This window comes from Oryx dammah, unplaced genomic scaffold (genome assembly GCF_014754425.2).
Source record: "Oryx dammah isolate SB20612 unplaced genomic scaffold, SCBI_Odam_1.1 HiC_scaffold_29, whole genome shotgun sequence".
NCBI classification, from domain to species: Eukaryota; Metazoa; Chordata; class Mammalia; order Artiodactyla; family Bovidae; genus Oryx; species Oryx dammah.
Window position 1 is genome coordinate 468,297 of NW_024070213.1, and position 23,317 is coordinate 491,613.

Consider the following 23,317-nt stretch of genomic DNA (forward strand, 5'->3'; position numbering starts at 1 on the left):
TCCGCCTCTTTATTGAGCGCCGTGTAGAGTGGACTCGAGTCGGTTCTGGCTGAGTTTCCCAACCGGCAGGGATGAGGACCCAGGCCGGAAGTGCTGGTGGACGGGGCCTCCAGGTTCCGCCCCCTGCACGCGGGCCGCCTGGCCCCGCCCCCCGGGTGACGCAGTTCCGGCGCGCTCGCGCCTGCTGTCGGGCTGGTCGCGCTCGCGCGGCGGTGACGCGTTTGCGGCGCCGCCGCGCGCGCCTTCCTCCGGCTGAGGGGACCCTGAGAAGGCGGGTCAGGCCGCGCGCGCCTTCCTCCGGCTGAGGGAGCCGGGCCCACTCTCCGTCCTCTGCGGCGCCTCTGCAGGTCGTCGCTTTTCCGGGGCCCCGAGAAGGCGAGTCCGGCCGCGCGCGAGGCCCTGGCGTGAGGCGGAGGCATGGCCAGCGTCCCGCAGCTGGTGGACGACCTGTGTGAGGTCCTCCTGCCGGCCGCCAAGGCTCCCTCGGGCCCGCGCCACGGGAGCCGCAGGAAGGCCAAGCGGGGCCTCAAGAGGGTGGCCTATGACGCCCTGTTCACGGGCCTGTTTCAGGAGGAGAGTCGCGGGCTGCAGCCCGGCCTCCCGAGGCTGCCGGTGAGGAACAGGATCCTCATGCTGTCCTTCGACCTGCGGGTGGGCGGCCTGGGCGCCGAGGCCGACCGCCTGGAGGAGCTGGTGGAGGGGCTGGAGGCCGCGCCGCGCCAGCCGCTGGCGGAGCTGGGCGCGGTCCTGGAGCTGCTGGTGCGGCTGGCGGGCAGCGGGCCCCCGCGAGTGCGGCGGCGCCGGCGGGGCGTCTTCCTGCACAGCCGGCCGGTCGGGAGAGCCCTTCCCTACGGCGGCTACGACTGCGCTGACTTGAGCGAGTTGGAGGCGGACGTGCGGTCGCTCATCTCCGGAGAGGAGTCTCTGTGTCGAGACCTGGTCCGCAAGACGCGGCAGGTGATGGAGGCGGCCCCGGGCACAGGACTGCCCGCCGTCGGGCTCTTTTCGTACGGCGACCCCTGCGGGGACAGGTTTGAAAGGGACACCCGTGTCTCGCTCTTCGGAGCCCTGGTGCACAGCCGCACGGCCGACCTGGACGTCCGCTTGGACCTGCCCCCGGTGCCGGACAGCGCAGACCTCTCCGGGCTGGCCATCAAGGTAGAGTATTTGCTTCCTGTCTGCGGCTCCTCGGGCTTGGGAAACGCCTCGTTTGACCCTCCTTCAACTGGGGCAAAGGGAGGACAGCCGGAGTCCCGCAGTGGCGGTTGAGCTGTGGGGTGGGGCTGCTGGTGCGGATTCCCAGCGGACCCCTCCCCGCAGGCCCGAGTCACATGCCACTGTTTTCTTGTATTTGCCATTCAGTCATTTCCCCTGCCTTCCAGTTGATGTTTAAACTCCCTGGTGGCTCAGAGGGTAGAGAATCCACCTGCAGTGCAGGAGACCCGGCTTCAGTCCCTGTGTCGGAGGATGCCGCGGGAGAAGTACCCCACTCCAGTATTCTTGCCTGGAGAATTCTGTGGACAGAGAAGGGCTACAGCCCTTGGGGTTGCAAAGACTCAGAGGCGGCTGAGCACAGCATGCCTGCTAAGTCACTTCAGTCCTTTCCGATTCTTTGCAACCCCTTTGGATTGTAGCCCACCACGCTCCTCTGTCCATGGAATTCTCCAGGCAAGAATACCGGAATGGGTAGCCATTCCCTTCTCTAAGGAATCCTTCTGACCTGGGGATTGAACCCTCATAGCTTACTTCTCCTGCACTGGCAGGCTGGTTCTACAGCATAGCACGCAAAATGAAGTAAGTCTGATTCCTCCCTGTGTACTCAAGTACTCAGTAGCCATAGTGCCAAAATCATTTCTCCTGGCTATTTGTGCAGTGTTATATGCTTTTTCCTGGATGAAGTGGGATTTTTCAGACCTTGTTAATCATCCTTTGCCTTTGCATTTTGTAGCTTTGCTGAAAGGATGTGGTGTTATTGTTCAGTTGTTCCTTTAGTGGGAGACATTTCCATTGTTTCCAACCATAATGCTATAGCAAACACCCTGGGAGAAGTGAATTTTTCTGTGTCTATGTGATTTTTTTTTTTTATGCTGGGTTCCCCAAAATGGAATTTCCAGATCAGAGACATGTTATGGAAAATGTCATTGTAAGTTATGTTGAGGCTCATAAGCCTCAATAAGCTTGTGTGAAGTTGGAAATTGATAATGAATAAATTTAATTTCTTAAATGACTCAGTGGGGGCAAAAGCATGGTGTAGTAACTTGTGTGCTTGAGAAAAAGAGAAGAAATGTTCTGCCGGGTCTTTCCCATAGAGTGAACGGGAGCGTGTGGAAGGGTTCCTGGAACTCTCCTCACACTGGGGTGGAATCCAAACACCATGCCGCAGGTGAAGGCCTTTTCCCACGGGCTCCAGGTCCCTCCGAGCGTGGATCAGTCGGAAGATGAAGGGTTCCAGTCAGCATCCAATCTGACTCCTGACTCCCAGTCTGAGCCGGGCGTGACGCCAGACATTGACCTGTGGGACGCTGTACTCACCTACGAGGCTAGCAAGCGGAGATGCTGGGAGCAAGTTGGATGGTTTGTGAGCCTTTGCCCTAAATGCAAACCCTGTCTCTCCCCTGCCCTCGAATGTGGCCTTTACTCAGCCCAGATTGGGGACTTGGAAGTTTCAGTCAAGCTGTGTGCAAGTTGTTTGCCCTGAGAGTTGAGAGAACCACCAGGAGAAACCTACAGAAGTTTGCACTGAGCCAGTAACGGCTGCGGCTCACATCCTGGCTGTGGCGGCTCCTGGTCGGGGTGGCAGGCTCTGTGGTTGGTGCCAGGCACGGGGCGCTGCTGAGGGAGTGCTTCTCACACCTGGGAGGCCTGAGGGTGGTGCTCCCCTGAGGGAAGCCCGTCATCGCAGTGTTCCCTGATGGGTGCTCTGATGCGGGTCTTCCAGCCCATGGCGTGCTGGCGTCTCGCAGCCTCCCAGAGTGGGGGTAGAGGACCCATCTCCCACATGTTTGGGCACCTCTTCTCTGCTGACAGTTCTGTGGGATGCCAGCGTGGGGAGCACTGAGGGAGAGAGGCGGGGTTTGCAGGGAGCCGAGTGCCTTCCGACGCAGCCCTGGCTCCTGCGGGGCCTCCCCGGGACGAGCATGTGCTGGGGTGTTGGGTGGGCCCTGCTCCTGCTGGAGGGGCTTTCCTGGTGTGCGCATCTTCCCGCAGGCGGGGCCCGCTCCCTGCTTCCCGGAGCACCGCTGGCACTGGTGGCTGTCTGGTCCTGCAGGAGCGCCCTTGCCCTGTGACTTCCTGTTTGGTCTGCACCTGTCTTGTGTGTACAGAGCAGACCTCACCACCTGCTGCCTGTGAAGCCCTCAGCAAGTCTGCACACTGGCCATCAAGCAGCACTGCTTTCTTTTGTGAATGCTCACTAGTGGAGTCATCTGCCAGTTCCCGATTTTCTTGGCTCAGTTTCTCAGATCACTCTTTAGTAGGGGACATGATTGCTCAGCTGGTCAATGTTCTTGTCCCCTTTTGTGAATGCATTTAATCTCTTCAGTGTCTCCCTGAAGCAGAACTGACCCCACAGCTCCATAGTGAGGACTGATTCTTGGTGTCCCTTCAAGGAGGATGGTGGCCAGTACGTTAGCCTGTGCCCCCTCAGGAGACACCAGCCACCCCTCAGCTCTCCCACTGCCTCTTCTGATGTAACCGGATGCCCCTGCCTCTGAAGCCCATTGCTCAAGTTCATTTGGAGAATCTTGGGAATCTGTTGCAGTTGGATCCCAGCCACTTGCTAGTTTCTTGCCAGGGACTCTGACAAATGGACAGCCACAGCCCTTGATTGTGAACTCTGCCCTTGCCTGAGACCCCCGCCCTTGCCTGAGACCCCTGCCCCTGTGCTTCACCCTTCCAGCCAGCTCGGGTCCCCCTGCTGCCGGCACCTCAGCACCTGTCACCCTTTCTGGGGAAGTGGTCTTGTGATGTTCAGGACCAAGTTCTCCTTGGGGACGAGTGTGAATGTGGTGTTTCCTTCACGGGTCCTCGTCTCTCAGCTCTCAGTCACCAAGGGACTTGACCCCGGGAGAGTGGCCAGAGGCCGATGCCTGCGTGGGCACTGGGGTGGCACCTGCAGCCCTGGAGCTTCGGGGTCCCTGGAGCTCCAGAGGCCCCTGCTCCCCTCCAGCTCTCCGTGCCCCGAGGAGTGCGGCTGTTGTCGTGGCCTGGCTGCAGCCTCTGCTGATCTGGACACTCAGGATTGGCCCGCCTGCTTTTCCTGCCCACCAGGCCATCCTCCGCTTGGCCAGCGCCGCCTTCAAGGGATGGCAGTCGGAGCGCGCTGCTCCACCCGCCACCCCTCAGCCCTGCCCACTGGGACTAGCTGTGGACCCCTGCCCTCACGCCGTGCTGAGCCCAGAGCACCTGGCCCCTTTCCCCTCCCATCTCTAGGCTTCCATGCAGGCCCTCCGCCCCCCGGGGACACTGCTCTGGGCGTGGCCTTGCTCTCCTGGCCTTCCTGACCAGCATCTCCGTTCCCTGGGTCCCTTTAGGGCCCCTGTCCTTGGCAGCACATCGCGCCTCCTCGCAGCCTGTGTCTCGTAGCGGCGCCGGCCCTGTGAGGCTAGGCTCGTCCGCCTGAGTGCTCTGGCCCTGCTCTTGCTGAATGCGGGAAAGGGCGCCTTATGGTGCACTGTCCATCAAGGAGCATTTTTGGTCTTAGCAAGTTCTAAGATTTTTCCTGGGCTCCTTTTATTAAGAATCTACTTCTTCCAGTGGGCTTTAAAAAGCAGCTGTTTCAGCCTTTCAGTAGGAGTTGGTGGTGTCCAAAGGAATGTCTAAGAAATGGTGCTATCTCTTTGGCCTCTTTTGAACAGTGTGACCAGGCTGGTAAACCCTGTTCTTGAACTTCCTGCAGAAGCCCCGTAGGCAGAGGCCCTAGGGCAGGCGTGTGCCTGTTTTCTCCTAGAATTTCAGGGAACTTTTGGCTCTGTACGACTTTGTGCTTTCTTGGGCAGAGAGAGGGTGATGACATCCTATGACATGAAGTCTAACATCTTAATCCTTTTGACATTTCCATCAGTGGCGTTAAGCACGTCCATGTTAGGTGACCATCAGCACCATCCTCTCCAGAACTTTTTCATCCTCCCAAACTGAGACTGCCTCCATCACCTCACTCTCCACACTGTCCTCCCGCCCTGGGCCTCCACATCTCCTTTCTGGGTCTGTGACTTTGGGGACCCCACAGGAGTGGGGTGATGCAGCACTTGTCCAGGTGCACAACTGGGTAGTCACTCAGCCTCACGCCCTCAGGGTTCCTCCGTGTTGCAGCATTTGACACAGTGTCAGAATTCCTTCCTCCTGAAGGCTGGATTAATGTTCCTCTGCGTGGACAGACCAGGTCTTTATCCAGTCCTCTGCTGACGGACACTTGTGGGGTTGTGACTGTGCTGCTTCAGGCCCGGGTGTTGTTTCCCACGTAGAGGTCATTGCAGGCGAGAGGACCGCCATGTGCCCCGTGGGTGCGGGCTGGGTGGGGACACTTCCTGCGCAGTGCTGTCTGACGGGCCTGCTGGCCGCAGACGGGGGCAGTGGGGAGTCTCATCTGGCCTTAGGCACCTCACGCCATTGAGTTGCTCTTTGTCCTACCCTCTGCTCACCTCAGCTCGCTGCTGCTCTGTCCCCACAGCCCCCCCGGCCACCGCGAGGAGCCCTACCTCACCGAGGCGGGCAGGGATGCCTTTGACAGGTTCTGCCGGCTCCGCCAAGGGGAGCTGCAGGTGCTGGGCGGGAGCCTCCTGCAGGCCCCGCAGCCTGTCCTAGTGAAGGAGTGCGAGCTGGTGAAGGACGCGCTCAACGTCCTGATCGGGGTCGTGTCCGCCACGTTCTCCCTCGGCCAGGTAAGGAGGCGAGGTGTGGCCAGGAAGCCGTCTTGGCAGCCTCCCTGGGGATGGTCTTCCTGGTTCAGTTTGAAACTGATTTCCCCACATGAATGGGATCACGAAGTGTTTTTCCTTTGTGTCTGACTGACTGCATTCAGCATAATGACCTCAAGGTTCAGTCATGGTGTAGTCTGTGTCAGAATTTTCTTCCTTTTTAAGGCTAGAAAGTATTCTACACGTATGTCGTTGTTGAGTCACAAAGTCATGCCCGACTATTTGCGACCCCATGGACTGCAGCCTTCCAGGCTTCCCTGTTCTTCACTCTCTCCCAGTGTCTGCTCAGATTCATGTCCATTGAGTCGGGGATGCCATCCAACCATCTCATCCTCTGCTGCCCGCTTCTGCTTTTACTCTCAGTCTCTCCCAGCATCAGCGTCTTTTCCAGTGAGTCATTCTTCGCATCAGTGGCCAAAGGATTGGAGCTTCAGCTTCAGTATCAGTCCTTCCAGTGAATATTCAGGGTTGATTTCCTTTAGGATGGACTGGTTGGATCTCCTTCCTGCCCAAAGGACTCGCGAGTCTTCTCCAGCACCACAGTCTGAAGGCATCAGTTCTTTGGCCCTCAGCCTTTTTTATTGTCCAGCTCCTATATCCATCCATGACTGATGGGAAAACCATAGCTTTGACTCTGTGGACCTTCGTAGGCAAAACGATGTCCCTGCTTTTTAATACACTGTCTAGGTGGGTCATAGCTTTCCTTCCAAGGAGTAAGCGTCTTTTAATTTCATGACTGCAGTCACCATCTGCAGTGATCTTGGAGCCCAAGAAAATAAAGTCTGTCACTGCTTCTACTTTTTCTGCCCCTATTTGCCATGAAGTGATGCCATAATCTTAGTTTTTTTAATGTTCAGTTTTAAGCCAAGTTATCACTGTTTTTCACACTCATCAAGAGGCTCTTTCTGCCATTAGAATGGTATCATCTGCATATATGAGGTTGTTGATATTTCTCCCGGCAGTCATGATTCCAGCTTGTGCTTCATCCAGCCTGGCATTTTGCATGATGTACTCTGCATACCAGTTAAGTAATCAGGGTGACAATATACAGCCTTGATATACTCCTTTCCTGGTTTTGAACCAGTCTGTTTTTCCATGTCTGGCTCTAACTGCTGCTTCTTGACCTGCACACAGGTTTCTCAGGAGGCAGGTCAGGTGGTCTGGTATTCCCTCCTCTTTAGGAATTTTCCACAGTTTGTTATGATCCACACAGTCAAAGGCTTTAGCCTAGTCAATGAAGCAGAAGGAGATGTTTTTCTGGAACTTTCTTGCTTTTCTATGATCCAGTGTATGTTGGCGATTTGCTCTCTGGTTCCTCTCCCTTTTCTAAACCCAGCTTGTACATCTGGAAGTTCTCAATTCACGTACGTCTGAAGCCTCACTTGAAGGATTTTGAGCATAACCTTACCAGCCTGCAAAGTTAGCACAATTATACAGCAGTTTGAACATTCTTTGGCATTGCCCTTCTTTGGAATTAGAATGAAAACTGACCTTTTCCAGTCATGTGGCCACTGCTGAGTTTTCCAAATTTGTTGACACATTGAGTGCAGCACTTTAACAGCATCATCTTTTAAGATTTGAAACAGCTCAGCTGGAATTTTGTTACCTCCAATAGCTTTGTTCGTAGTGATGCTTCCTAAGGCCCACTTGACTTCAGGCTCTAAGATGTCGGACTCGAGGTGAGTGACCACACCATTGTGGTTATCTGGGCCATTAAGACCTTTTTCTGTACAGTTCTTTAGTGTATTCTTGCCACCTCTTTTTAATCTTGTCTGCCTCTGTTAGGTTTTTACCCTTCTGTCCTTAATCGTACCCATCCTTGCATGAAATGTTCACTTGACATCTCCAGTTTTCTTGAGGAGATCTCTAGTCTTTCCTATTCTGTTGTTTTCCTCTGCTGCTTTGCACTGTTCATTTAAGAAACCGCTCTTATCTCTGCTCACTATTCTGTGGAACTCAGCATTCAGTTGGGTGTGTCTTTGCCTCTCTCCCTTGCTATGTGTATAAAGACCACATTTTGTTAGCTATTTATCAGCTGATGGATGCTTGGGTGGATCTCAACTTCTGACTGTTTGAATAGTGCTATTGTGAACATGGGTACATTTAGTTCTTCAGGGTATATTCCTGGGAGTGGACTTCCCGGTTCCTGTGGTAATGGTTTGGTTTGTTTATTTGGCTGCACCGGGTCTGTGGTGGCACACGGCATCTTTAATGGTGGCATGCAGGGCCTTTCTGGTTGCAACCTGTGGGATCTAGTTCTCTGACCAGGGAGCGAACCCGGGCCCCCTGCATTGCAGTGCAGAGTGTTAGCCACTGGACCACCAAGGAAGTCGCAGTAATTCTGTTAACTTTTGGAGCGGCCAACAAACTGTTCTTCACCATGGCTGTGCCCTTTTCCGCTCCCTCCAGCAGGGTGTGTGACTCAGGGGCTCCAGTTTGCTACGTCCTCACCAGTACTTGCTATCCTCCCACTGCTTTTGTGGTAAATAATAGCTGTCCCAGTGGGTGTGAAGTGGTGGCTCATTATAGTTTTTTTCCCAAAATCCAAATGCTTAATTTTTCCATTTTTAAATTGGAGGATAATTGCTTTTTGGTGTTGTGTGGTTTCTGCCGTACAACGAGAATCAGTCATGACTATGTATACATACATACATACACACGTACACACACGTTGGAGAAGGCAATGGCAGCCCACTCCAGTCTTCTCGCCTGGAGAATCCCAGGGACGGGGGAGCCTGGCGGGCTGCCGTCCACGGGGTCGCACAGAGTCGGACACGCCTGAAGCGACTCAGCAGCAGCAGCAGGTGTACGTGTATATGTATAGCCCCTCCCTCTGGAGTCTCCCTCCCCCGACTCAGGCTGTCACAGAGCGCCAGGCTGGGCTCCGTGTGTGACGTGGCAGCTCCCCACTGTCCTGTCCTGCGCGCTCAGTCACGTCTGACTCCGAGACGCCGTGCCTGTAACCTCCCAGGCTCCACTGTCCATGGGGTTTCCCAGGCAAGAACAGCGGAGGGGTTGCCATTTGCTACTCCAGGGGATCTTCCCGACCCGGGGATTGAACCCGCGTCTCCGGCATCTCCTGCACTGGCAGGTGAACTCTTCACCAGTAATGCCGCCCACTGGATAGCTGTTTTATACTGGTAGTGTATCTATGTCTCATTATAATTTAATTTCCATTTCCATCATGGACACTGCTCCTGAGCACTTCTTCACTGGTACATCTCTTTTGGAAGACAGTCTGTTAGTTTTTCGTCTTTCGCCTCTTGTTTTGGTCAGAGAACGGAAGCGTGCTCCCCACTGTTCTGGATGCTGGCGGCGTGAGTGCGGCACCCACAGTGAGCGCCTCAGCCTGCAGACGGCTGCCTCCTGCTGTGCCCTCGCCGCCCTTGCCCGTCGTTGAGTTGGGCTCTTGAGTTGTAGGAGTTCTTGATGCATTCTGCATATTAATCCCTTACCAGATATATGATTTGCAAATGTTTTCTCTAATTCTGTAGGTTGTCTTTTCACACTCTTGATAGTATGCTTTGAAGTACAAAGTTTAATTTTGGTCAAGTCCAGGTTACTTTCTTCCTTTTGTTCCCTATACTTTTGGTGTCATATCTAAGAAATCACCAAACCCAAGGCCTCTGTGTTTCCACCCAAGAGTGGCACAGTGTTGGCTTTGTTCTTTTTAAAATAGTTTCGTTTATCCATTTATTTTTGGCTGCACTGGGTCTTCATTGCTCTGCTCGGGCTCTCCCTGGCTGCAGCGAACAGGGCCTCCTCTTCACTGTGGTGCTCAGGCTCCTCGGTGCGGCGGCCTCTCTTGTTGCAGAGCGTGGGCTCTAGGCGCTTTAATCTTTTGCGTGTGGATATTCTATTTGCCCAGCGCCCTTTGTTGAAAAGGCCCTTCTCTCCGCGCTGTATGCTCTTGGTACCCTTATGATTAACTGACCACGTGTGAGCTGTCTTTCTGGGCTCTGCTCTCTCCGTTGATCTTCATGTTTGTCCTGATCCCACTCCTGTGATGTGTTTTTTGTGACCACACCCCTCATCTTGCAGGATCTCCGTTCCCTGACCAGGGATTCATTCCGGTCCACAGCAGTGAAATCCGGAATCTAACCACTAGGCAACCAGGGACGTCCCTCAGTTCTACACTGTTTTGATGACTAAAACTTTGTAGGAAGTTTTGACCTTGGGAAGTATGAGTTCTCCACCTTTTTTTTTTTTTTTTTTTTTTTAAGATTGTTGTAGTTATTTGGGGCCCTTTGCAATTCATTCCAATTCCAAAGAAAGGCAATGCCAAAGAATGCTCAAACTACCACACAATTGCACTCATCTCACATGCTAGTAAAGTAATGCTCAAAATTCTCCAAGCCAGATTTCAGCAATACGTGAACCGTGAACTCCCTGATGTTCAAGCTGGTTTTAGAAAAGGCAGAGGAACCAGAGATCAAATTGCCAACATCTACTGGATCATCGAAAAAGCAAGAGAGTTCCAGAAAAACATCTATTTCTCCTTTATTGACTATGCCAAAGCCTTTGACTGTGTGGATCACAATAAACTGTGGAAAATTCTGAAAGAGATGGGAATACCAGACCACCTAAACTGCCTCTTGAGAAATCTGTATGCAGGTCAGGAAGCAACAGTTAGAACTGGACATGGAACAACAGACTGGTTCCAAATAGGAAAAGGAGTACGTCAAGGCTGTATACTATCACCCTGCTTATTTAACTTCTATGCAGAGTACATCATGAGAAACGCTGGGCTGGAAGAAGCACAAGCTGGAATCAAGATTGCCATGAGAAATATCAATCACCTCAGATACGCAGATGACACCACCCTTATGGCAGAAAGTGAAGAGGAACTCAAAAGCCTCTTGATGAAAGTGAAAGAGGAGAGTGAAAAAGTTGGCTTAAAGCTCAACAGTCAGAAAATGAAGATCATGGCATCTGGTCCCATCACTTTATGGGAAATAGATGGAGAAACAGTAGAAACAGTGTCAGATTTTATTTTTCTGGGCTCCAAAATCACTGCAGATGGTGACTGCAGCCATGAAATTAAAAGACGCTTACTTCTTGGAAGAAAAGTTATGACCAACCTAGATAGTATATTCAAAAGCAGAGACATTACTTTGCTGACTAAGGTCCATCTAGTCAAGGCTATGGTTTTTCCAGTGGTCGTGTATGGATGTGAGAGTTGGACTGTGAAGAAGGCTGAGCGCTGAAGAATGGATGCTTTTGAACTGTGGTGTTGGAGAAGACTCTTGAGAGTCCCTTGGACTGCAAGGAGATCCAACCAGTCCATTCTGAAGGAGATCAGCCCTGGGATTTCTTTGGAAGGAATGATGCTAAAGGTGAAGCTCCAGTACTTTGGCCACCTCATGCGAAGAGTTGACTCATTGGAAAAGACTCTGATGCTGGGAGGGATTGGGGGCAGGAGGAGAAGGGGATGACCGAGGATGAGATGGCTGGATGGCATCACGGACTCAATGGACGTGAGTCTGAGTGAACTCCAGGAGATGGTGATGGACAGGGAGGCCTGGCGTGCTGTGATTCATGGGGTCGCAATAAGTTGGACATGACTGAGCGACTGAACTGAATTGATGGATTTTAGGATGAGTTTTTCTATTTGTGCTAAAAGCATCGTTGGGATAGTGATATGGGTGGGACTGAATCCACAGGTTGCTTTGGGTGAATCGTTATGTATTTAAATATCTTTTTTATCTATCTGGCTGTATCGAGTGTTAGTTGCAGCATGGCAGGTCTTCGTTACAGCTTGTGGGGTCTTTCATTTCTGCGAGTGGGCTTCATTGCCCGTGGCATGGGGGATCTTAGTTCCTGGGCCAGGGATTGAACCTGTGCCCCCTGCAGTGAAAGCATGAGTGCTGGGGAGTCCCTGGGTGTATTATCCTGGCATTAGATACTCCAGTCCATGAACATAGGATATCTTTGCATTTATTTAGATCTTTAATTTCTCTCAGCAATGTTTTCTAGTTTTCACTTTAACAAGTGTTTTGCCTCCTCAGTTAAATTTACTTAAGTACTTTATTCTTATATTGCACTTGTAAACGGAATTATTTCTTATTTTCCTTTTTTGGATTGTTCATTGCAAGTGTATGGAAATACAGATGATTTTTGTACGTTGATTTTGTATCCTGGTACTTTGCTGAATTCGTTTAACAGCTCTAACACGTGTTTTGTGGACTCTAGCATTTTCTGAATATAAGATCATGTCGCCTGCAAACAGATCATTCTCCTTCTTCCTCTGCAGTCTGCATATTAAAATTCCTCCTTGCCTACCTGCTGTGTCCGGGGCTGGAGTGTTACACTGAAGTGGGGAAAGCGCGCGCCCTTGCCTTGTTCCTCCTTATCACTGAGAGCAGCTTTCAGTCTCTCCTGAGGGTAATGCGAGCTGTGGATTTTTCACACACAGTCTTTATCCTGTTGAGCCGCTTCCATTCTTTTCCTAGTTTTTTGAGTGCTTTTAATTGTGAAAAAGTATTGTTCAGTTGCTAAGGCATATCCGACTCTTTGCAAACCCATGGACTGCAGCATGCCAGGCTTCCCTGTCCTTCACCATCTCCGGCAGCTTGCAAAAACTCATGTCCATCGAGTCAGTGATGCCATCCAACCATCTCATCCTCTGTCATCCCCTTCTTCTCCTGCCTTCAGTCCTTTTCAGCATCAGGATCTTTTCTAGTAAGTCGACTCTTTGTATCAGGTGACCAAAGTATTGGAGCTTCAGCTTCAGCATCAGTCCTTCCAGTGAGTATTCAGGATGGATTTCCTTTAGGATTGAGTTGACTTCTGTCAAATGTTTTTATTTGCATCAGCTGACATGGTCATACGTATGATTTTTCCTTCATTCTATTAATGTATATTACATTGATTTTTGTATGTTGAACTACCCTTGCATTCCTGAGATAAAACCCACTTGGTCATAGTATATTATCCTTTAACGTGCTGCTAGATTCAGTTTGTTAATATCTTCTCAAAGATTTTTGTGTCTGTGTTCATAAGGGATGTTGGACTGTAGTCTTTTCCTTGTAATCTCTATATGCTGCTTTGGCATCAGAACAATACTGGCCTCTAAGAATTAGGAAGTATTTCTCCTCTTTAAGTTTTGGAAGAGTTTAATAACAATCGGTGTTCTTTTTTTAAAATTTACTTATTTGGTGCCCTGGGTCTTGGTTGCAGCACACAGAATCTTTGATCTTAGTTTCGGCATGTGGGATCTAGTTTTCTGACCAGGAATTGAACCCAGGCTCCCTGTGTTGGGAGTGAGGAATCTTAGCCACTGGACCCCCAGGGACGTCCCAACAACTGGTGCTCTCTAATGGGTAGAATTTACCAGTGAAGCCATCTGGCGTTGGACTTCTCTTTTCTGGGTTTTGTTTTCTTTAAATCTTGCAGTTCGCGTGACATTGACATGTACCATGTTAACCTGTGGGAGCTGTCATGCCATGTCGGTGGCAGCCTGCTGGCAGGAGGCTCTCTGTCTCCTGTGCCCTCCCTGTGTGTCTGGGTTTGGGGCTCCCGGTCTAGGGGTGCTTGGGGCAGTGCCAAGCTTGGGTGCCTGGGTGCAATGGGAAGGCAGCGCCACCCTGAGTGCCCCACCCCAGTGACTTCCCTTTTGTCCGTTCCAGCCAGCTCAGACCTTCACGGTGAAGCAGGGCGTCCACGTCTCAGGAGCATCCCACGAGAGCATCAGCGGACTCCTGTCCGAGGTGGCTGAGTGTGGGACGCACTACGCGCGCCTCAGCCACTTCTCGCTGCAGCCCGTGCTGGACTCCTCCTGCAGCAAGGGCCTCGTGTTCCAGGTGCGGCCCCACTTCACGCAGCTGCGGGTCCCCGGGTGCTGTACGCAGGCCTGCCCCAGGGCCTCTGAGCCAGGCCTTACTCTCCTCAGTGACGTCAGAGTCTGTCAGTTGCCCTCTGGGAATGGTGGCCGGGGACCACATCTTTCCTGGCCCATCCCTGCATGGAAACCTGGGAGGATGTGTTGGGGCCGTGAGAGCGTGGGAGGCAGCTGTGGCTAGTGCTGGGGGCTGGGGGCCAGGGCAGGCCAGTGGTGTGGAGGGAGCACATGCTGCCTGGTCCCCGCTGGGCCCCTGGTGGGGGACTGAGCCAGGTCTGCCTGAAAGCCTTGTCGTCAGTGCAAAAGCTGGGCAGGCCCCCAGGACAGTGGGCAGCTGTGTGGGGGGCCGTGCAGCCTGAGAGAGAGCGCAGGCACTGGGCCGGGCCCTTTGCACTCAGGCATCGCAGCAGGGCTGCTGGGGTGATGTGACGAGGTTCAGATTCTAGGATGGGCCTGAGTGGGGTTAGGAAGGCACAGGGAAACCCAGACAGGACTGCTGTGTTGACTGGGATGGTGGGCAGGGTAGCGGTCTCCTGGGTGCCTGACGTTTGCACTGGAGCGCTCCAGCAGACCTCCTGGAAGTATGTGAGCCGCGCTGGGGCCACGCTCCTGGGCACCACCCCGGACACCAGTGTCCTTGGGACCCCAGTGGCCTGAGTGGCCAGAGACCCTCTGGGAGTTGGCGTCTGTGCACACAGCCCAGCTGCCCGGGATCTGCAAGGTCCAGATTCCTGGTGCAGCTGGCCTGGGGGGCTTACAGTGGGCTCGGGCTTCTGGCCGGGCTGGGTGTCTGCATGTGACCCGTACATGCCCGTTCCTTGGAAAACAGAGCCCCAGGCTTGGGGGTGGAGGCCCAACTTTTTCCTGCACCCAGGTTGTTCTCTGGTTCTGAGCTTGGTGGCCAGGCCCCTGTGCCTGGCCACCCTCCTTCCAGCCCCCTGCCCCACAGGCCTTCACTAGCGGCCTGAGGCGGTACCTGCAGTACTACCGCGCTTGTGTGCTCTCCACCCCGCCCACCCTGAGCCTCCTGACCATCGGCTTTCTCTTCAAGAAGCTGGGACGGCAGCTCAGGTAAGCCTCGGCGTGCGACTTGGTGGCTGGTGAGGCAGGCATGGGCCATGCTGGGTGGTGGGCAGCCTCCTGGTTGGCGTCTGGATGGCCCTTGACCCAGCTGAGTTCAAGAGGTGCCCACCAGCAGGCCCAACCCAGGATCAGGGCTCCTAGCCGACAGGCACACAGGGGCCCTACAGACAGACCTGGCACCTGCACTCAGGAGCTGGTCAGTGAACATGGGCAGAGTGCCTGCTGGCAGGTGCCATCTGGAGAAGGCAGAGTGGAGGACTAGGGGTTGGGGGGTGGGTTCAGTGGAGAGGAGTTCCTGCAGGCCGAGGGGAGGAGTGTGGAGGCCCCAGGGCTGGAGAAGGGGCGTGAGGGGGAGGCTGAGCCTGGAGGTGTCTGGAGGGCATGATGGGAGCATAGCCTGGAGTGGGGTGGCGAGGCGGGGGGGCCCAAGGGGACTTGGTAGCCATTCAGGATGGCAGGGGAGGTGACCTGGGGGAGGCGGTGGGTGCAGGAGGTGCTCTTGGGGGAGAGCAGCAGGAGTCGGGAGGGGTGTGGACTCAGAGTCTTGGCCAGACCTGGGAAGGAGGTGGGATGCATGGGGTTCCTGGGAGGGGTCTGACAGGCAGCGCAAAGCTGAGCTTCTCTGAGGTGCAGGCGGTTTTAAAGCCGGACTATGCAGACAGGCAGGGGAGGGCCTGGGTCTTCTGCCCACCTGGTCTCCCCACCTCTGTGTGCAGGTACCTGGCTGAGCTCTGTGGTGTTGGCGCCACGCTCCATGGCTCCGGTGGCGGAGAGCCCAGGGCTGCCTTCCCCACGGTGAGGGCTGGCGGGCTCCGGGGCGGGCACGGCTCCCCCTGCTGCGTGTGGTGTGGCTGAGCCTCCCTTGCTGTCTGCAGGGTGTGAAGCTGCTCTCCTACCTCTACCAGGAGGCCCTGGATAACTGCAGCAACGAGCACTACCCGGTCCTGCTGTCTCTGCTCAAGACCAGCTGCGAGCCCTACACGCGGTGGGGCGGGGTGGGAGCGGGGCAGGCTCTGGGGAGGGGTGGGCTTGGATGTCCTGCTCAGCTGACCCCCCCTTTCCACACGCATGCAGGTTCATCCACGACTGGGTCTACAGTGGGGTCTTCAGAGATGTTTATGGCGAGTTCATGATCCAGGTGAACCACGAGTACTTGGGCTTCAGAGGTAGGTGGGGGCTGCTGCTGGGCGGGGACACTGCTGTCGGCCGGGTCAGGGCTGCACTGGTCGCAGGCCTGAGCGGCCGTCCCACATGCAGACAGGTTTTACTGGACCCACGGCTACGTGCTCATTTCCAAAGAGGCGGAGGACTGCGTCCCCGTGTTCCTGAGCCACATCGCCCACGATGTGTACGTCTGCGGGAAGACCATCAATCTGCTGAAGCTCTGCTGCCCCCAGGTGAGGGGCAGAGTGGCCAGCCTCCGCCAGCCCCACGCTGCCTGCCCATCTGTCCTCAGCCTGGGTCCATAGTGTTCCAGCTCGGGTTGGGTGACCTCAACCTCAGTCCCCTTGAGAGTTTCATGAGCGGCTCTGTTGAGTTCCTCGTGCTCCTTCAAAGATGGGAGGAGAGCTGAAGGCCTTTCAGAGGCCAGAGGGGCAGTGGGCTCCTCCTGCTCCCCCACCTTGGAAACCGCCCCAGACGGGTGGGAAGGGCTGTATCGGCAGGAGGATGGACCCAGGGGTTGTGTGAGGGGGCCCAGGGCTTGGCCGTGCCCTGGAGCAGAGGCCTGAGCTGGTGTCCATGCAGCCAAGGCCCCTGGAAGATGGCCAGTGGCAGTGGGTGGGATGGGCGGCCCCTGCAGGAGGTGCTCTCTGGTGTCCGGCCAGGCTGGCGGGTGTGGATTGGGGGCTCCCGGCAGTGCAGCAGCCAGGTGCAGGCCAGAGCGGGGGCAGCGGCCGGCCGAGTGCAGGGCTGAGAGGAGCAGGCTGGAGCGGCCAGGATGGGCTCAGGGCTGCTGAGGGGGCTGCAGTATCCATGAGCCCCCAGGAGCTGCCCAGGTGTTGGCTGTGGGGGGCGGGGCTACATGTGGGCAGGGCTGACCTCAGGGAGGCCCTGTGGGTGTGTCTGGGCCTTCCCACCTTTTCCTGGAGCCTTACTTGTGGGAGCCAGGCCTGGCCTCTGCTGCAGGGCAGCCTGGCCCTGGGCGGAGACCCACACCTGCTGTTCTGGAGCCGTGGAGGGTGTCGGCGGGGCGCACAGCACTCCTGAGGCAGGCTGTCCACATGGGTCGCCAGCGGGAGGCAAGGTGGGCTATGTCCACGAGTCCCTGGGCTCACGCGCCGCCCCCCCCCACCCCCCCACCCCAGCACTACCTCTGCTGCTCAGATGTCCCGGTCCCGCGCATCTCCGTGATCTTCTCCCTCGAGGAGCTGAAGGACATCGAGAAGGACTGTGCCACCTATGTGGGCCGCATGGAGAGGGTGGCGCGCCACAGCTCGGTCAGCAAGGAGGAAAAGGTGAGGGCACCACAGCCCGGCCTTCCCGGGCACCCCCCTCCTCTCCTCCCGGGGTGGGCTGGGCGCTAGGCAGCCCCACTCTGGCCGGGCTGTGGCTCCAGGGCGTCAGGGCCTGGGGCTCCTGGCCTCCGTGGCTCCCTTGAGCCCCTGTCCTGCTCAGAAGGGCCAGGTGCACTGGGTCCCGAGCTTTGAGGGTCCTGTGTCCTGGGGAGGGGTTGGTGCAAAGTCTTAGCACCTGCGGGCAGCAGGAAGCTGTGGGCAGGGCAGACCTCTGAGAACCAGTCGGGTGGAGGGGCGAACCCTGGGGGTGCAGGGGTCCTGGCCTCTGTGGGAGGGCCAGGGTGGGCATGAAGGCTGGGGTCTTGGCCCCAGATCACTCTGAGAGAGGGTGTCACCTGCCTGGGGACCAGCTTCACTGCCTTGCAGGACGGGCACTACACCCCCAGACCCGGTCTGAGCAGACCCCTCTCCCTGGCTGTCCCGGGGTGGGGGGTGAAAGGTCAGACGCATCAGTCGCTGGTGGTCTTTTTCAGGAATTACGGATGGAAATTGCAAAGCAAGAATTAATTGTCCAGGCCCGGGAGGCGGCGTCCAGGGTTCTGCAGGCACTCAGCGGTGCGTGTGGCTCACCTGCCCCTCCATGTTGAGGGCCTCCTGCTAGGGCTCCTCACCACAGACCCTGGCTGTCTTGTTCAGATCGGCAGATGTCGGAGCGGATGGTCTCAGATGCCCGGAAGCGAGAGCAGTTCCAGAGGCTGAAGGAGCAATTTGTGAAGGACCAGGAGGTGGGGGGGCTGGCCCGGGGCGGGGGGGTGGGCTTGAGGGGTCGGCTTCACTAGCGGGGCACCTGCGGTGTGTTCTGCAGCGACGCCGGGCAGCCAGGCAGGAGGAGCTGGACGAGGACTTCAGCTATGCCCGCGAGCTCCGGGACCGGGAGAGGAGGCTGAGGGCCCTAGAGGAGCAGCTGGAGAGGAAGGCCAGGTGGGTGGCTGGGGGCGCCATGGCCCTGCCGGCTCAGCCTTCCTGGAAGTCATGGCTGGTTCGACCTTTGTGATGGTCGGTTGCCTTTTGTCAGTATCTGGGCACCTTTCAGGCGTCTGTTTAGGGGAGCAGTGGCAGTCTGAGCTCGCTCTTCTTGCAGTCGCTCTGTGCGGACTGGGGTCCAGGCTCGGTCCACGCTGTGCTCACATCCTGTCTCTCTCTCTGTTTCCTTTAAGTTAAACTGCCTGTTTCTTAAATCTGCCTTTAAACCTGTTAGCAGCCTGACTGAGAGACAGGGATTCACCCAGCGCGGCGTCCGGGAGCGTCTTTTGCTCTGGCGTGCCTCCTCCCTCCCTGCATTTCCTGAGCTGCCTGCACAGCTGGCGCCTCAGAAGGAGCCCCGCCCTTTCCTCGACTGGTCAGTGGTCCTGACCCGGGGGCTGGTCACAGAGCGCGACAGAGCCAGTCAGCGCTGAGTGCACGCGTATCCGTGTGCATCCGCGCTGACTCGAGTGTGTACACACGCGTGAATGAGTGTCGTTGTTCTCTCATTTACGTGTGGAGGAAACGAGCTGTGGAGGGAGTGTCCCTGGCCTGTGGCAGCTGAATTAAACATGGCCAGGCTGGGCTTGAGACCAGCTTCGTGCTGGTGAGAGGGCCAGCATCACTGGCTTTTTAACGTGGCTGGCGTTGAATCAAGTGAGGCGTTCCCACTGCCTCGTGCCGTTCACATCACCTCTTGCTGCTCTGGAGCTGGCGCAGTGCTATGAGGACCACCTTCAGTGAGGAGCGAGGCCGCGCCTCTGAGAGGGTTTGGGCCCCCGGCCTGCACTGCTCTCTCTGCTTCCGGCTGTGGGGGAGCTCGTCTAGGGGTCACTTTGAGTGACTGCACTGCGCCTGCCCGCCAGGGGCTCCCATTTGGGGGGAGAGGCAGAAAGACCTGCCCAGTGAGGCCCTGCAGGTATTGTGCGGGCTCCAAGGGGCCAGCTGCCCACCTAGGGAAGGTGCTCGGGGGTAGGCTTCCCGTAGGGGGCCCCTGCATGGGGCACTGGTTGGACAGTGGGGTGACTGGTGGCCTGTGCTGTCTGGGTGGCTGCAGGCAGGCGCTGGTGGATCATTACAGCAAGTTGTCTGCAGAGGCAGCTCGTCGGGAGCAGAGGGCACTGTGGAAGGTCCGGAGGCACCGGCTGGCCAGCGCGCGGCTTCGTTTTCTCCTGGAAGACGAGAAGTGCATTCAGGTGTTGCCACTCGTCACCCAGGAGCTCTTCTCTGGGCTCTCGGGGACTCAGGAGCCCTGAAGTCACACACAGACCCACCGCGTGCCCACTGCGGGGTTTGGGTAACGCTCTCACCAGGTGCCCAGAGGGGCATGACCGGGAGAGGCTGGGCTGCCCTCAGGTGACGTGGGCGGTGCTGCATCCTGGCCAGGCTCTGGGCAGCTGCTGCAGAGCCCTGCTGCATCGGTGCACCTGTGGGTGTGGTGCCGGGGCTGGGACTCTCACCCCCCAAAGCTGCCTCCTCACGTCCTGCTGGTTCCATTTCAGGGAATGCTAGAGGCCGTGGCTGAGGGGAGGCCCCTAGAGCAGCCAGCCGCGCTCCCTGGTGCCTGCCCCCAGACAAGTGCCCACTCATGGGAAGGGGACCAGGTAGGACCCAGGCCATGGAGGATGGGCTCTGAGTTGGCTGCCCCAGGCCTGGCATGTGTCCCCACTGTCCCCTTTCATGGGCTTGAGTGTTGGGTGCAGAACTGAACCTGGGGGACAGAAGCAGACACCAGGGGGAACCCACGTGCGTTTGTGTTTCAGGCTTCCTTTCTGGGCCCTGGGCCCCGCGACAGAGGCAGCAGCTGTGACCCCGGGCAAGAGGAGCCGCAGGAGGCGGCCCCGGCTGGCCCTCATGGGCAGAGCGTACTCACGCTGCAGCCTCTCGAGTCTCCAGGAGCCGAGGCCTGTCGCGCAGGGCCCGGGGCAGGCTTGCTGTGGGGGCAGGCAGAGGAGCCGGGGCCATTCTCCGTGGGCCTCAGCCTCCGAGACTTCCTGCCCGCGGCCCAGGGGGCTGAGCCTGGGCTCAGCGGCGCAGCCCCCGTCCTGGAGGAGGCGCTGCAGACCATTGGCTCCGACCTGCCTCCCGTGGCTCCGTCCACAGCGGTGGACTTGGCACCTGTCGGGCCACAGGAGTATGACTTCAGAACCATCCTGAGGCCTGCTGTGGCCGCCCCAGGTTCCACAGGGGCGCTCCAGACTGCAGGAGGCAGCCCGGGCAGCAGGGGGCAGCAGCTGCAGGAGGACACTCAGGTCCCGCTGGACACGTGTGGCCCTGACCCCGCACAGCACCCCGCCCCCCAGGAGGAGCGCTGCCCGGCCACCGCGCAGGTCCTCGGGGCAGAGCCTGGTGTTCCCAGAGGGGTCTGTGCTTCTGGAATGACCCCCTCCCGGCCACGGTGGAAAGTCCACAGACACGTGTCTGATGCCAACATCAGGGTGGGGGAGAATGTGTGGGACGTGGCCCCCTCCCGGCCACGGTGGAATGTCCACGGACACGTATCTCAGTCCAGCGTGATGCTGGGGGTGCTCTCAGGGGAAGCCGAGCCCAATTTGTCCAGGCCCCCATCGGGCCCCCCTGACCCTGGGCCCCAGTTGGGCCTCAGCTCGGAAGCCCAGGGACCTGCCCAGAAACACATTCCACGGCTGCCTGCGGAGACAGCCTCAGGCAGCTCCAGCGCACTGGTGGCCGGACCAGGCCCTGGCCACGGGGAGGAGGGTGGCCCCCAGGCCTCGCTGTCCGCTCAGGCTGTACCTGCTGCTCTGGGAGACAGCACCCCAGAGGAGCCAGGTCAGTGGGACCCAGAGCCGTCCTGCCCCTGGGGGCGTCTGTGAGCCCAGGATGGGGAGGACTGGTGGGGGGGCGGGTGTTTGGCCCTGACCCTCTCTCCTGCCCCATTTCTTCTGCTCAGGCGTGGGGATGAGCGAGGACTCCAGGGACCTCTCTCCCGGCTCACAGGTCAGGGGTTGGGGGGTGTGCTGGCCCTTTCGTGGGCAGGCACGGCTCTGTCCTGGGACTAGGCAGGGTGGGTGCGGTCTGCCTGCCGGTCCCTCCTCTCAGATGAGGGAAGGAGGCGGGTCCCTCGAGGCTGGGTTATCTTAGGAGGATGCAGACGTCCAGAGCAGCCCAGACCCTGGTGAGGCGGCGGCCCAGCTCTGGGACCGGGAACAGGCCTACCTGGCGGGCCTGGCGGGGCACTACCGCCTGGAGCAGTACCCGGACAGCTACGAGGCCATGTGTGAGTGGGCCGGCCACGGTGGGCAGGCAGGAGGCAGCCTGGCCCCGTGTCCCTGGCGCGTGACTGCAGTTTTATCACCCCGCAGCGGAGCCTCCCGTGGCCCGCCTCCTGCACCATGGGCTTCCCCGAGCCTTCGCCCTCCCCGAGGACGCCAGGGTCCCGTCAGAGACGGATGAGAGTGCCGTGCAGCTGAGCGAGCTCCTACCGCTGCCCGTGCTTATGAAGCACTCTGTTACCGCCCCGCTGGCTGCCCAGTGAGCGCCGCCTGACCCTCTGCTCCCTCCGCGGCCCGGCCCTCCCTGCCCCGCCCGGCTCCGTCCCCGACGGTCAGTAACGCCAGGCCCCTCCCGCCAGCGTCTCCCTGGTGAACAAGGCCGTGGTCGACTACTTCTTCGTGGAGCTGAACCTCGGGGCGCACTTCGAGGCGCTGCGGCACTTCCTGCTGATGGAGGACGGGGAGTTCGCCCAGTCCCTCAGCGACCTGCTCTTCGAGAAGGTGAGCTCGGGCGGGCCAGGCGCCAGAGGGGCGGCGGGCAGGCGCGGGACGCTTTGGGACTCTGTCCTGTCCTTGCAGCTTGGGGCGGGCCAGACGCCCGGGGAACTTCTCAGCCCCCTGGTGCTCAACTCGGTGCTGAGCAAGGCCCTGCAGTACAGCCTGCACGGCGACAGCCCGCACGCCGCCAACCTCTCCTTCGCCCTCAAGTTCCTGCCCGAGACGTTCGCCCCCAACGCCCCGGACGTGCTGAGCTGTCTAGAGCTCAGGTACAAGGTCAGCAGCGCCCCCTGGCGCGGGCGGTGGGGGTGGTCCCGGGACGCAGCTGTACTGAGCCGGCCTCCCTGGCAGGTCGACTGGCCTCTCAACATCGTGGTCACCGAGGGCTGCCTGAGCAGGTACGGCGGCATCTTCTCCTTCTTGCTGCAGCTGAAGCTCATGATGTGGACGCTCAAGGATGTCTGCTTCCACCTCAAGCGCACAGGTGAGCCTGGGGGGCCCGCGGGGCCCGCTCCGCCTGCGGCAGCACTCACACCCACCTTCCCCGCTACCCCCCCCTCCCCAGCGCGGGTGAGCCAGGCGGCCGGCTCGGCGCAGTTCCGCCAGCTGCAGCTTTTCAAGCATGAGATGCAGCACTTCGTCAAGGTCACCCAGGGCTACATCGCCAACCAGATCCTGCACGTCAGCTGGTGTGAGTTCCAGGCCAGGCTGGCCTCGGTAGGCGACCTGGAGGAGATACAGCGCGCCCACGCCGAGTACCTGCACAGGGCGGTCTTCAGGTGAGCTGCGGCCTGCCCCCGCGCACCCCCAGCTCGGGCGCACCCACCGCAGCCCCCGCCTCCCCCCTAGGGGCCTGCTGACGGAGAAGGCGGCGCCGGTCATGAACGTCATCCACAGCGTCTTCAGCCTGGTCCTCAAGTTCCGCAGCCAGCTCATCTCCCAGCCCTGGGGCCCGGCCAGCGGCCCGCGCGGCCCCGAGCACCCCAACTTTGCTCTCATGCAGCAGTCCTACAGCGCCTTCAAGTATTACTCCCGCTTCCTCTTCAAAGGTGATGCCCCCCGGGGCGGGGGAGGGCTGGGGACGGGGCTACGCCGCTCACTGAACCCGCCCCCCCGCCCCCCAGTGGTGAGCAAGCTGGTGAACCGCGGCTACCAGCCCCACCTGGAGGACTTCCTGCTGCGCATCAACTTCAACAACTACTACCAGGATGCCTGAGCCCCGGCTCGGCCGCAATAAACGTGTGCCTGCCCTCCAGCCTCTGTCTCCGG

General features: G+C 57.9%; 1 protein-coding gene across 6 annotated transcripts; it reads left to right on the forward strand.

The window, feature by feature from the left end:
• The first annotated feature begins 4 nt into the window (after positions 1-4).
• On the forward strand, positions 5-23,303 carry TUBGCP6 (tubulin gamma complex associated protein 6). Of its 6 annotated transcripts, none has more exons than XR_005719742.1 (25): positions 5-1,158; positions 2,411-2,574; positions 5,669-5,879; positions 13,544-13,717; positions 14,705-14,826; positions 15,555-15,633; positions 15,714-15,823; positions 15,913-16,004; positions 16,096-16,235; positions 17,145-17,294; positions 17,828-17,909; positions 17,991-18,079; positions 18,160-18,275; positions 19,375-19,513; positions 19,820-19,921; positions 20,081-21,107; positions 21,229-21,275; positions 21,420-21,555; positions 21,641-21,809; positions 21,910-22,051; positions 22,130-22,317; positions 22,400-22,532; positions 22,614-22,827; positions 22,898-23,097; positions 23,173-23,303. XR_005719742.1 is itself a non-coding variant. In XM_040233583.1 (25 exons), the coding sequence occupies exons 1-25, from the start codon at positions 418-420 to the stop codon at positions 23,262-23,264; spliced, it is 4,866 nt and encodes a 1,621-aa protein (XP_040089517.1). In that variant the 5' UTR covers positions 5-417; the 3' UTR covers positions 23,265-23,303. The 6 variants fall into 6 exon arrangements, 4 of the variants coding, with proteins under 4 accessions (XP_040089517.1, XP_040089518.1, XP_040089516.1 ...); XR_005719741.1 differs by having other exon boundaries at positions 22,210-22,324; XM_040233583.1 differs by having other exon boundaries at positions 22,130-22,324.
• The last annotated feature ends 14 nt before the right edge of the window (positions 23,304-23,317 follow it).